The sequence below is a fragment of the Castanea sativa genome, chromosome 3 (genome assembly GCF_040712315.1).
Source record: "Castanea sativa cultivar Marrone di Chiusa Pesio chromosome 3, ASM4071231v1".
Classification (NCBI taxonomy): domain Eukaryota; kingdom Viridiplantae; phylum Streptophyta; class Magnoliopsida; order Fagales; family Fagaceae; genus Castanea; species Castanea sativa.
In genome coordinates, this window is record NC_134015.1 from 23,815,075 (window position 1) to 23,829,729 (window position 14,655).

The following is a 14,655-nucleotide window of genomic DNA, read 5'->3' on the forward strand; positions in this document are numbered from 1 at the left end:
CCTTTGGTAAAATCATTGAGTCGATTTCCAAAATTTGTTGAAAAAGCTGGGATTAGTACTTTGGAGTTGGTGTTATGGTGGATCCATAACCGATAAAATTGATATAAATCCTTTAAGTAGTTTATATGATTTTCTTTCTTCAAATCACCTAAGATATCCTGGTGAAATCCGAAACGCCTGCTAAACCTATGGGGGCTATACGACTCTACAATATACTGTACTGATCCTTAAAATGAAGAGATAGATACCCAAAGCGAATATATGTAAAGTAACCCAATTTCAGAATAGACAAGTGCCCATCGTCAATAAAGTCTTGATCAAAATCCTCAATACTATGCCAAGGGAATCATTGTCAAAATTGTATGAGAGCACGTGCAGAAGACTCATCAAACAAATTCACCGAACCTACCCCAAAATATCTTGTCATAAAGGACCATTAAGCTTTTGTCATTGATAACACAATGGCTCCTGAAGAAAGGCCTATTATTCTACAACTTTGATCACTTTTTATTAGGTAATTGGGAGTTTTTCAAAGAAGTGGGAATACACATGTTCTCCAGAACTACCAACACGACTTCGTCTACAACCCTAATTCGCATTGTACAAACATTGATAGGTCACATCCATATCCTTTAATGGAAGGAGACATAGTTGCCAAACAAGCCAATTAGGGATCCTCTTTCAACGTGAATGTAGGAATTTTCTAAATTCTATATTATTGGGAATGGTTGGAAGATTTACTTAGTCGTTGCAAGTCTCTCCTTAAAGCCTCTCAACTTTACAATTTTATTTTGGCCTCATTGTTCACTTACGGTTATGATGAGAATCTCGTAAAGGCATTTTGTGAGTGTTGGAGTCCAAAACAAATACTGAAATACCAGTGTGGTGGAGATTATCTCCATCACACGGGACTTACATGCATATATTTTCGGTGTACTTCCTTGTACAGGAACCTTCTAATTAAGACGAGGTAGTCCCTAGTTCCATGGAACTGCAAAAGGTTGATGGATACAGACAACCATACTCGAGAGCATTTGTAGCAGTAGAGCTAAATAGCTATATAGTTATTTTAGCTCCACCAAAATACCAAAGAAGCGTACGACGGCGGAAATTTAATCATATTTTTTTAGGCTCATTCTTTACATGCACATCTATTTATAGATGTGCACTGTTCATGAGAGCTAAAAAAAAATTTAATTTTTTATTTTGTGTTCACATTACCTTTTTTATTGTGGTGTTTTTATTGTAGTGAGATGTATTATTTTATTGTGGTAGATATATTATTTTATTGTGATGTTTATATTATTTTATTGTGTTGAAAGCTAAAATAGATCCACTGCTGCAGTATGTGTGTAGGTAAAATAGATAAAGTAACTTTTAGTGGAGCTAAATTGCTAAATTTTTAGCTCCACTGCTGTGGATGCTCTTACCCCGCAGCTGCCATTAACTTTTCATGGCCTATCACCGTCTTCAAGGTAGAATGAGGGGACAAGAAAGCGTCAATGACTGGATTATTTTTTCTAAAGATAATTTCAAATGCAAGCAAATTTGTTGTGAACTATAATTGATTTTCCAACATATGATGTTTTGTTTAGTTGGAGCACGAAAGGTGCTCTTGTGTCATTCATGTAACTATGAACTCATTCTTGGTGGTTGGTAGGAAATATCATTATATGGGTCATATAGACTTCTTGGACTATGAACTCATTCTTGGTGCTTGGTAGGAAACATTATTATATGGGTCATAGAGACTTCTTGGAGGATCAGACTTTTTTAAAGATAGAAGGTCAGAGCCAACTCCTAGAATGCTCCCAAACATTGAAATCATGGTGCAAATGGATGGCGTAAACTGATATTTTGTTTTGGAAAGACCAATAACTTAGTAAAAAAATAAAGAGGTGGTTGAAAGATCTAGAAGGGCCCTAACCATGGTTTTGTTTTTGGAAAAACCAATAACTTTGTAAAAAAGAAAAGAAAGAGGCGGTTGATAGATCATGAAGGGTCCTAACCATGGAAGAAGGGAAAGTATAGGGTTCGGATTAGGTCCAGTTTCCAGTGACATTGGACTCATTGGGATTGTGATACGTGTCTATTTTTGGACATGTGTTATCGTCTGACCGGGTCCAGTGCACTGGAAGCATTGAACCCAAACCCCCTCCCCCTAAAAGTATATTATTCACGATGTCTCACAACGTTGATATGATGTATATGGAGAAAAAACAAAATGAATTTGACAATGTGATTGGCACTATGTTAAACATGGATGTCATGTGTAAGAATAACTTTATAGACATGAAAATGATGTTAAAAAAATGGGACTTGAACTACATCCACAAAACCCCAACTAGAACAAGACATTTGCCACCAGCTTACTTCACAGGACCCAAACCTCTCCTGAAAGTATATTATTCACATTGTCTTATTAGGAAAATATTTATTGCATTACAACGTTGATATGATGTATATGGAGAAAAAGCAAAATGAATATGACAATGTGATTGGCACTATGTTCAACATGGATGTCATTTCACTTGTAAGGATAACTTTATAGACATGAAAATGATGTTTCAAAAATGGGATTTGAACTACATCCACAAAACCCTAACTAGAACAGGACATTTGCCACTAGCTTACTTCACAGTGACTTAAAGAGATGGATGATATCTTTATTTATACTACTATTTAAGTAACTTTCTCTGTTTGGGATCCTTAATTTAGATGCCCAAAATACCCTTAAATTCATCCATTTCTAAGGCTTAAATAATAGAGTTAGACATGTAAAATTAGTATCTTAAAAACTCCTAATTTTTAGCTAAATTAAAAAAAAAAAAGTTTTTCTTCCCGCCTTTACATTTCTCTTTCACATTAGTAGTCAAGTACAAATACAACTTCTTCTTTAAAATAAAAAAAAAAAATGCTTAGAGTAAAACGTTTAAACCCAAAAAATAAAAAATAAAAAGTCTCATCGCACGCGCAAAATGCATGTAATGGGGCTAGTAATATTAAAGAGGATTAGATAGTCATGTACTGATATAACAATTTCATCCAATAGTGTTACAAGGATCTTTGCGGCTGCCTAAGGCCCCAAGTGAAAAAAAGGCCCTCAAATTTTAACTAATAGTATTAATTAAGCCGAAATATTAACAAATAAATAAAATAATATTTTCTTATCAAATGAAAAAACAAATAAAAAAGAGAAAGAAATGCTATGTCTACAACATTTTTTACAATATTTTTTATAACATTTTTACAAAAAAAAAAATCCTAAATAGTAGATTATTAAGGGTTGTTATTGACAATAGAAAAATAATTTTAGTGGTAGGTTCAAATAGAAAACAAGAAGTAACTGAACACCTAAGATTTGTTATGAAAAACATTGTGAATGGAACACTTCTAAAAGAAAAAAGAAAAGAAAGAAAGCAATCCACAAAAAAATTTACAACATTTTTCACAATAGTCGAATTAGCGTATTTTTACTAGTTTTCAACTAGATTCACTATTAACATCATTCTTTTACTCACTACTATCAATCTGCCATATCAACAAATGTAAAAAGTTTTGTGAAATTTTTTTGTGATTATAAACTTTTTTTTTTAAAAAAATTATACGTGGTTAATGTTAATTAATAGTAATTTTATATATGAAACAAGATAATCAATTTTCTCCTTAGGCCTCCAAATGCATCAAGCCGCCCTTGAGTGAACCTGCCAAAACTGACTTGATGCAACCTAACCTGCTAGGTTGGATCAGTTTTTAAGGGTTGGTGTGTTGGGTTGGGTTTTGAATTTTTTTTAACAGTGGGTTGGGTTGGGTTTGGGTCATAAACTTGACCCACTTATATTTAATATATATTTAAAATTTAAAAAACATATTATACAATTTTTTATTACTTTTTTGCCCCTCTTCCTAAATAAAACTCAAACCCTAAGTTCTCCTTATATAATTTATGTTTATTTGGTGTTGTGCTAATAATATTTGGTTATAAATTTGTTCTTATTTGTAGTGGTATTGTTCTAATGTTCAATTTAATAATAATAAAGACAAAATTTAACTACAAAATTGGTTGTAGCCTAAGATTACAACCTTACTCAATATAATTAACATTACTATATATTTCGAAAATCTAACCGTTAGATTATATGTTCTTTATGCTCTTAATACACATGTCAAATTTTATGGCAATCGGATATTATTTATTACATAATCTATTAGATTATATTTTATGCATAATTTTAAATTACAAAAACTTGTAATTTAAACAATTTATTGATGGCATAGTTATTGATCTTTAATTTTCTAGAAATTTTACAAGTATAGAGGATATAAGAAGAAAATGTAATTCAACGGTGCATTTGTCAAAATTCATCTCCAATAAAAAGATATTGAGTAAGGTTGTACCTTAGGTTACAATCAATTTTATAACTAAACTTTTTTTTTTTAGTAACAATTTTGTAGCTAAATTTTGTCTTAATAGTAATGTTAATTAAAAAATAAATTGTCCAATCCAATCCACTTGGGTTTGGTTAGACCCCTATAATGAGTAGGATTGGATTGGTCTGGACTTTTTTTAACCCACGGTAGATTGGTTCGAAAAAACTCATAAACCCAACTCATGCATACTCTAACCATTATGGTTCACTAGTAAGTTGTCCGTGCGATGCACGGATAATATTATAATGTTTTATGTAAGATAAGTTTAGAAAATGTTGTACATATATTATACCATAATTGTCATAGAACTTTGTTAGTAATGAGTTCATTATAAAAAAGTAACAAAACCTAAACAAAATAATGAAATAAAGATGAAATTTAGAATTAAAAAAAAAAAAACCTTAATGAACCAAATGCTAAAATCCTCAATTGATACATTATTGAAATTCATAGAAAAGAAAGCACACACAACATATAGAATTATACAATCATCATTAAACTAGAACTCCAAAAAAAAAAAAAAAAACCATAAACCCAAAACTCAATTCATTGTAGGAAAAAAGTCAATTTGTATTGCTTTATTGAAATATCAAGAAACTTACTTGAGAAAGAAGCTTTGGAGTCTAATGCAGATTGGATAATCGTGTTGTTTTTCCTCTGCAAATTCAGTCGCTATTGACTAAATCCCCTCCACCCTACCACCGCACATCTTTGGTATGATGGTCACTCCACAAGTATAAGTGCTTGTGGGGTATGGGGTATGGGAAGACAAATGTCAGGGTTCAAGTCTCTAAAAGAGAGCTTCACACACATATACACACTTAGATTTGGCTAGAGTAGAATTTTTATTTTGTATATAAAAAAATAAAATAAAAATAAAAACCCTCCACCCTAGATGATAACTGCTTGATCCCTATAATCCAATTTATGATTTACAACATGTTTAGCTTTTGTTTATTTTGAAATGACCAGCCTACTCAAGTCATATGCTAAGATTAAATAATCTTGAAATGACAATGACAATAAGATGTTTACACTAAATAAACAATTATCGACTTCTCAGTTCTAGATTTCAAGCATCTTTTGGAAATCGATATACACAATAACACAACCTATAAAAGAAAATAGCAAAACACAGAATCTCACGATCTTAACCCTACCAATTGTAAGTGAAGAAATGAATTTATGAAAGTAACAAAAGATAGCTTGAACTCATACATGTCAAGGCCACTTAATGTGCGATATATAGCCACTGGCTACAACAAAAGATCACAAGAGCAATAGGTTTCTTCCATTAGCCTGGTGTTTTAAAAAATTATGAGTATGGAAACAAAATTTGAGAGTGGCAGTAGTTTAGGAAATTTAACTATTAAATGTTTTTTTTTTTTTTTTTTGAAGAGAAAGAAAGTTTGTTTTAAGAGAGAAAGAAAAAGAATGGAGGCATATGGTCAAAGTTGAGAGGGGAAGGCAAAGCGTGAGAGAGGTTGGGGAGTCAAAGGTTTAGAAAATCCTACATTAACCATTATAGCAGAGTTTTGATAATATACATAATGTGAAAACAAAAAGGCAAAAATCAAAACGTCATATTGGAGGCAAGTTGTGATTAATGCATCTACACAATCATAAAGGCTGAAACTTTTTATATGACTAACATAAAAACTTGCCATACCAAAAAAAAAAAAAAAAAGACTAACAGAGGAGGGAGACTTTGTTTATGAGATGTTTGTATGTAAATTCATCACCATAAAATAATAAGGATTCTCATAGAATAAAACAAATAATAATGATTATAATAAATAAAAGATATGGATTTGTGTAATTTAGGCAACAAAAATGCTAGAAGATTATCTATCTCGATCTCATTAGTTATTAGTATCCCTTTTTATTAAAAAAAAAAAAAAAAACTGAAACATTTGGTATACTAAAAGACATGAAGAAGAGAGAGAGTTGTGGTGTAAATTTAGTTAATTAATGGGAGAGTTGGATGATTGTAGAGAAATTTCATAGGATGTGCCACTTGGCAAAAGCTTAGACCCTCACACAATGAAGTCTCTGCTTTTATATATATATATATTGATTTATATTGATTTGGTCATTTACATGGCTACAAAAGTGAAAAAAGTTGGATTAGTTCATTACCGTAGGTACTGAAATCATGCATTCGCAATAGAGCTCTTCATAGAAAGATACCTGACAGAGGAGTGCTTAGCCTTCCATTCAGGATATTGCTTAGAATCAGTTGAAACCATATTGATTCAATCCCTTTATGAAATGTTAAAGATGTCAAGAATGGTTATCAACCCTGATCGAAAATTGTGGATTCAAACTCACGGCTTGCTTTGTGCTATTCCATAGTGATGAAATCAAGTCATTTCGTTTGTAAATATTATTGCACACAAGGTGGTTTGATGCATTTGGCAGCATAAGACAAACTAAATTAAGGTCCTTTTATATATTTAAATGATTTTAATTTTAAAAAAAAAATTACTTAAACTATATTACTTAAACAACCTATTTAAACGTAACATTTCTCTCTTCTTCTTTTTCTTGTTTTTCATTGGATAAAAAATTATTATTTTATTTATGGGCTAATATTTGAACTTAATAATACTATTACAAAGAAAGAAATAACTCTACTGGTTAAAATCAGTGGTCTTTTTTTACTTGGGGCCGACTACATCGTTTGCCTATAGTATAGAGTCAGACTTTGATTGCATAAACTAAGCTCACCGCTGTAAGAGTTTTTTATTTATTTTTTATTTTTTATTTTTAACGCCAAACTAGTTTAGTTCAATTAATACTGAAGTCTCTAAACAAAAAAAGAACAAGCTGGACAGCGTAACTAGCTCAGAACCTTTAAATTGTATGTGTACTGTTTCCTGCTTAACATGAGTGATCTTGAAGAGAAGTCAATGGGAGTGAATAACATACTGTTTAGTAATATAACAAAAACATATGCATTAATATATGTTTGCATTGTACCACAGGAAAAAAAAAAAAAAAAAAAATTAAGGAAGCAAATGGTAGATTAGAGGTATGATACAAAACTAAACCACAATAAATCACTCAAAGACCACTTCAGATTATAGCATGTAGCACGCAAGTATAAACTGTAGAAAGAAGAACCTCAACTAGCATGAAATATGAAGCAAAACTTCTTCCAGAGAGATTGGTGCAAAACATAGGTCCAAAAAGTGTTTGGGCAACTGATGTTTATATTATAGGTCTGAGTCCTGCCTGCTTGCTAAGCATAACTCATGCAATTCATTAAGTATCCATTCCTCCCCCGTGTGTCCACCCAATACCAAGACCCTAGTCCCTCCAACCACAATGGTGCTATGACCCCAAGCAAATTTAGGTGGCTGCCCGGGAACATTGAGTATCCTCCATGATGGTTTCTCCTCAGATGGATCCAAAAGGAAGAGCTGTGAAGGAGAGTGAAGTCCAGCAATGGAACCACCAAAAATGATAATTCTCCCACAAGGCATGCTGACAGCAACATGATCAAGTCTAGGAGGAGGAACCACGGCACTCTGGCTGCCTATGCCAGTCAATGCACTACACTCCAGTTGCCTCCACTGAGGCTTTTCATCTTCTAAATCAATAGTGTAAGCCTCACCTGATCGCAATCGCAAATGGCCACTCTTAGCAAGTCCACCGAACATAAGAATTTTGGTCTTACCATAAACCGAAAGTGAATGTCCCAACCTAGAGGGAGGACTCCATGAAGTTGGAATCTCTCTCCATGTTGGATTGTCTGTAGTGAGATCAAGCAAGTACGTGTCACTAAGAAGTACCCCAGCATCTGTGCATCCACCTGATACAACCAATTTAGAACCTTCTATTGTGCAAGAGCTATGCCAAGATCTTGGTAGAGGAGGAGTTCCACCAAAAACCTCTCTCCAGGTTGGCTGTTTGGCATCCAAGTCAAGAACGAAAACATCATTGAGCAACCCTTGCCGCCCACATCCTCCAAAAACCACCAACCAAGAACCATTTAAACATGAGAGTGTGTGGCCCCACCGCCCTGGTGGGGATGATTCCACACTCACCCGACACCACTTTGGATTTGCAGCATCAAGATTAAGAACAAATGTGTCATCCATTGGCTGCATATTAGCTCCTTCTCCTCCAAACAACACAAGTCGATTACCTACTGCACAAGCACTGAAATTGCAACGTGAAGGCTCCACTGCACCTCCAACTGTCATTTTCCTCCAACAAACAGCCTCAAGAGTAGTCAGTTCCCTGGCAAGACGCCCCCACCCTAACTTCTTCGTCATCAGTTCCAATGCACCTGTCACATCTCTTCCCCATGCATTCTGACATACCATCTTCCTCAAATGCTCATTTTTTGTCAATTGACGGATCCTTCTGCAGACAGAGCCAATGGATGCTACATCCCTTGGTGTCAAGCGCGATAAAATGTTGTGAGCCAAGACTTCATCAGAGAGCTGAAGAATTCCACATATTTCTTGATGCTGGCTGAATGGTAATTGTCCACTCATTGCCAGATACTTACCTGACTGATCAAATTGCTGATTGCAAGTCTCCTTGAAAATTGGATATGATACCCGGTTCAGGTCTATTTTTGCTTCAGAAAAGACTTGAATGCCTATTATGTGTGTGATAGTTCCATCATCGTCATGTATAGGTGAAAGTCTCAGCCTGTTTACCAAGGGAGTGCCATCCTTCCTGAAATTAAGGAGCTCACCTTGAAATTCAGAACCTTCCTCTAGACATCTTCTAATCTCAGAAACAACAACTGGATCAACCAAAGGGTGACGCCTTTGAGCACGAGGATCCCTATATTGTAGAAACCGACTGAAAATGGGGGAAAATTCTCTAATGGGTCAATAGAGACTCTTTGCAACTTAAATGTATCAGAACAGATGATCAAATGACAAGAATGCTGATAAAAACACAAATGCAAACTTGAATATGTTATAATCATACAGAGATGTGAATGTACTCCAAAAAAATCACTAAAAAGATCAAGAGAACATCAGTAAATTCCTTGGTTAATAAATATGTAAAAAGATTCAATATCTTGGATATGAGTTTCCACAGAAGATACAGATCTTTCAAGAACCGATGAAATTATCCACAAACCTTAATGGCTTCAAGCAAAAAAAAAAAAAATGTAGCATAGACAGCAATGCTCCTATAAGGTATAACTGCAGTGTCGCTAGAAATTTTGACATTGTTGTAGATTTCATTGACTCCCTTTCTTTCTGAACATAACTCCTAATCCTTTGAGAGGTTTGCATTCCCATTTTGAAAGGCTGAAGATATTTTTTTTAATTTTTTTTTAAATTCTTAAACCCTTTTCCTCTAAAAAACCAACTTTTGCCACAACTTGTTGGGTGGTGGACTGTGAGTATTGGACAACATGGTCCACTACTTTTTCTCTAGTCAACCATTTTTGTAGTTAGAATTTCTCATAAAAAAATGAACAACACTAACTAATTTTAACTTTACAGATTTGTGTATCTAGATAGAGTTCAACATGAGATATCGCTGACCAGCACTGATACAGTATAAAAAGAAAAAAGTCAATCAGATTTCAGCATTAGGCGCTGAAAAAAAAAAAGCTTGAATCACAAAAATGAAATAATTTTATGAAACAATCTCTCATGCCCAAATAGATTTTTACACATTATGTCATTCACATGCATTAAAAACCAAAAACAAGTACCCAAGGGTTCATCATACAGTAACAAAGCAAAAAAAAAAAAAAAAAACTAACATGACAGAACCAAATCATATTAAACACAAGTTCAATTCGAAACTCCTAGAATAAAATTTCATCACATACATTCCAGATACTATATATATTACAAATAATTCACATAAAACCAAACAGAGGTTTTTTTTTTTGTTGAGGAAATTAAGGAAAGTTACCAGTTCCGACCAAGGACCTCGTGAGCAAGGTAACCAGTGTAAAACTCGAAGACTTTGTTGACGTAAATGACAGGACAGTCAGGTTCAAGAGCATCGGACACCACAAATGATGTGGGTGTCATTGGGTAGAACAGCGCTGGTTTCAATGGAAGCTCGCTGCTGTTGCTTTCATAGTTATCATCTTCTTCGTAGTATTGGTCATGTGGGTCTTCTTCTTCAAGTTCAAAATCCTTGTCCCATTTTTTCAGTCTCTTCCCTGAGCTCTGAGCTGCTTCTTGTTGGTGCTGTTGATGATGATGATTTTGCTTTGTCATAGCCATCGAGATTTGAGAGACAAAAGAGAAGATATTTTTTTGGAGTGTCTTTTCTTATTTCTGAACGCCAGTGGTTGGGAACGTGGGCGGTGCCACGGAGATATATATATAGTATATATTTTTTGATTGTTGTTGAATGGAAATGCCCAACTTCACTGCTTTATTTACCAAAATGCTATTGCCTATGACAAATGTCAATTCAGTTTTGGATCAAATCTTTATCAAAGAATTTTAATTTTTTGGAGCCAATCAATTTGTCAAGTGGATGTGAAAATGATGGCTAATAAATTAATAACTGACATAGGGGTATATGAGTTTCAATTATTACTCAAATGAAAAACCTCAAAGATGATTGTGTCTCCCTTTGAACGTATAATTTTAATAAATTTTTTTTTTAAAATTTTAAGATATATATTTTTTTATTATTTTTTAGTGGTACTAATCATATTTATTGTTATGTTAATTTAATTTATTTTTGTACGAAAATTAATATGGGCAAGGGTTGAGTTTTGTGTGCTTTTGTACACTACACCTGTTAAAATGTGAGGACGTAATAATTATATGACAAATTGTAAAATCTCAATGGATGTATTTTTAATTTGTTTTCTTTTTTTTTTTCTTTTAATAATAGCCTTAATATTTTTCTTCCTTTCAAATTAGCAAAACAAAAAAGAAAAAAAAAGTTTTGCATTATTATCATTTAGCAAATTGCAACAACAAAAAATGTCAATGTGTCAATTTCAACTGTAGCAATTGAAAAGAGCTAAAGTAACTAAATGATTTAAAATTGCTAACTTGTTTAGGTATTAAGGTGCCTTGGAAGTTAGAGGAATTGCAATGAAAAGCTATTTTCGTAAAGACTAATAGGCCTATTAACGTAATGGGAACTAAACCTTCTTATAATAACTAAAAGCACTTCAGAATAAGATTGTCTTTAAGGTAACGTTGCCATGAAATTCTTAAAACCCTATTAATTCATCTTGAAATATATGGATTGAATTTATCATGCTATCAACTTTTACGCAAAAGTGAAATGAAAAAAAAAATTGCACAAAAGTTGACTATGGCTAGTTTGATATCTATTGAAAAATTTTGATAATGTGGCAAAATTCAATCCATTCATTTTTAAATAGATAAATAAGATTTTATGAAATTTTTTCGGTGGAATTAACTTAAGAACTCTATAAAGTCTTATTTTAAGAAGTTCATGAAGTGTTATGTATGTCATAAACAGTCATAATTAACAATTTAGCAGCTATAAAATTTGGTTATGATTAGTGGTAGTTCATGATTTGACATTAATTTGTACCCTCACACTCAAATTATTATTATTTTTTAAATTCAATTTTTATAACAAATAGGGAAGAGATGATTCACACCAAAATGTTTGGATCAAAAGGCTAGAGTTTTGGAACCAGATGGGTTCCTCCTCAAGGCCACTTAGCATTTATGGGTTACTACTGAGGAGAGCGTTGGTTTTTCGTTCTCAATTTGTATTGATGCTTTTCCTGAGTTAATGAGATTTTGATTTTACTATCTATTATTTTTTCTAAGAGTTTTGTTCTTTGCCAACATTTATTATTGTTGTTTTTTGCCTTTATAAGAATAATAATTTCTTTTTATACAAAGTTGAGGGATTAAAAAAAAAAAAAAAAAAAGGGGAGGGGGGGGGGGTGGTTACAGTTAGCCGTTAGGCCAGCTAAGAATATCGTTGAAGTTCGAATCCTATTGCTAGATCTTTTCCTAGCCATCTCATAAAGTTTTGAAGATGACTGCTCAATGGGTTGCTATGAGGCAAAAAAATCTTAAATTATTAGAAGAAAAAAAAATAGCAATTTCAAATTAACAATAGTGATCATTAAAAAAATAGAGAAAATAGGGAACTTATGAGCCCAGGTGAGATAGAAATTGCATACCCACGGATTAGATGAGTCTGAAAAAATATTTGATATTTGGTAAACAATAAAATACTATAGACAGCTTTTTCTCCACAAATTTCATAATTATTGAAATGGTTGAATGTTGGTAGTAGAAAAAAGTGCTTGCTATATCAAAGTGATTGTGTGTCTATTATTCATAGTCAATCACTTCAATAATTGTGAAATAACATTATTATTTTGTAAAAGATAAAAATATAGCGACTAGTGACGGTGTTATACATTGACTATGGGGTGCAATGGCCTCCCTATATATATATATATAAAGATATTAATATATATACATGTATTAATTTTAGCAATTTTGTTCTATAAAATTACATTTTGCTACCCTTAACAATATTATTGATTCTTTTTAGAGTAATGTTACAGTTACAAATTTATCTACAATATTTTTACAAACTGTTAAGGTACAAATTCTTACTGGTTTGCACTGGGTTTACCACTTATATTATTTTTTTTACTTACCAATAATCACTCATTGTATCAACTATTTATAAAAAAATTTGTAACTCTAGCATTTTTCTCATTTTAAAGAAAATTAAAAATTTATAGATCTAAAATTCAAAACAACATATATAAGCCCAAAAAAATTAGTGCAACAACAAAAAACACCAACAGCAAAGCTAAAACAAAATTAAGTCCAATTAACCAATTTTACTCAAAACAAACAACCGGCCTTTTAAAAAATTTTAAGCAAAATAATTTTATCTTTACCCAGCAGCAATTGCATGCATTAAAAACCCAAAAAAAAAAAAAACCATCAACAGCTAAAAAGCAGCACAGTTAGAGGTCAGACCTAACTCTAACTCCTAGCTTTGTGCCTGATAGCAACCAAAAAAATTTAAAGATCATTTTTCTTTTTTTCCCCAATAACATGTAATAGAAGATCTCAAAGCATGTATTTTTTATTTATTTATAGAATAATGGAAAAGTATTACTACACTATAAAGTATGTTGCGATCAAATTAAACCTTCTTATATGCTAAAAACATCATATTATATCATATTGCATAATTTCTAATAAAAATGGGTTTTAGAAATTGTGGTTTTTTTTTTTTTTTTGATTGGAAATTGTGGTTGTGATAAGTGGATATCATTATCATCTAAAATTATGTTATTAAAAATTAGATTTAAACTAAATTAAATTTGTATATTTTTTTAAATAATTTCATTCATCTACCATAATTTTTTGTTTAGATTCGACATCCTACTTAATTGAACAAAATTAAAATTTGAAGATGAAGTACTTTGACTATTTTACTTCAAAGTCTGTTTTAATTGTTTTTTTACTTCAAAGTTGCAAATTACCCGAACTTTAATTTTGTTTATAGGTCTCACATGCAACTCCTTCAGCCCATCCCTATTTCTAAACTGACACTATGACTTATTGATTTATCCTAATTTTGTAGGCTATTTAACACGTTGACAGCTAAATAACATTTACCTAGCTGATGAACGAATTGAATGTCAAAGCTTTTCGGTTTCGGGTATAGTGGTAGAGTAGTTAGGCTGACTTGTCCAATTTTATACTTTTCAAACACCTTTCTCATTGACCTCGTTTTCTTATGCAATCCATAAGCCATGATTCTATGATAGAGTCAATGCGCAATTTAATACACCATTACAGGTGAATCTGAGTTTTTTGAACAATTGGAAAAAAAAAAAAATCAGCTGAAAAGAAAAGTGGTACGCTATAAGTTGCAAACCATGAATCAATCTGATTGAAGGTTGATTTCTAAAGAACTCATAAACAGATTTTATTATTCTAGAAATTACATTCTAGGAGTAATTTTGGTGGACAAAGTACCATATTAAGTGTCCATTTGGGTATACTTATTTTCATTAGCATATTTTACTTATAGATAAAATTATCTTCCAGATAAGTATGCTACAATTTAATAAAACCTTTGATATGAATTAAATTACATAATTCATTAAATATTTTTTTTTTGAAAATCATTAAATTTTTATTTATAAAAATTTAAACTTATTTTCGTTAAATTTAATGATGTGTCACACAATTTTTATAATTTATTTTTCAAAATTCATTAAATCATTTAAACAAA

General features: G+C 32.0%; 1 protein-coding gene across 1 annotated transcript; it reads right to left on the bottom strand.

Moving 5' to 3' along the window:
* Positions 1-7,336: 7,336 nt before the first annotated feature.
* On the bottom strand, positions 7,337-10,719 carry LOC142629926 (adagio protein 3). Its single transcript, XM_075803974.1, has 2 exons — positions 10,336-10,719; positions 7,337-9,255 (listed from the first exon to the last, which is right to left on the bottom strand). The coding sequence occupies exons 1-2, from the start codon at positions 10,653-10,655 to the stop codon at positions 7,650-7,652; spliced, it is 1,926 nt and encodes a 641-aa protein (XP_075660089.1). The 5' UTR covers positions 10,656-10,719; the 3' UTR covers positions 7,337-7,649.
* Positions 10,720-14,655: the final 3,936 nt, after the last annotated feature.

Coding starts and splice junctions, on each gene's coding strand:
- LOC142629926 (XM_075803974.1), bottom strand. CDS start 10,655: ATGGCTATGACAAAGCAAAATCATCATCATCAACAGCACCAACAAGAA. Junction 9,256..10,335: donor GAGGTCCTTGGTCGGAACTG/GTAACTTTCCTT, acceptor CCCCATTTTCAG/TCGGTTTCTACAATATAGGG.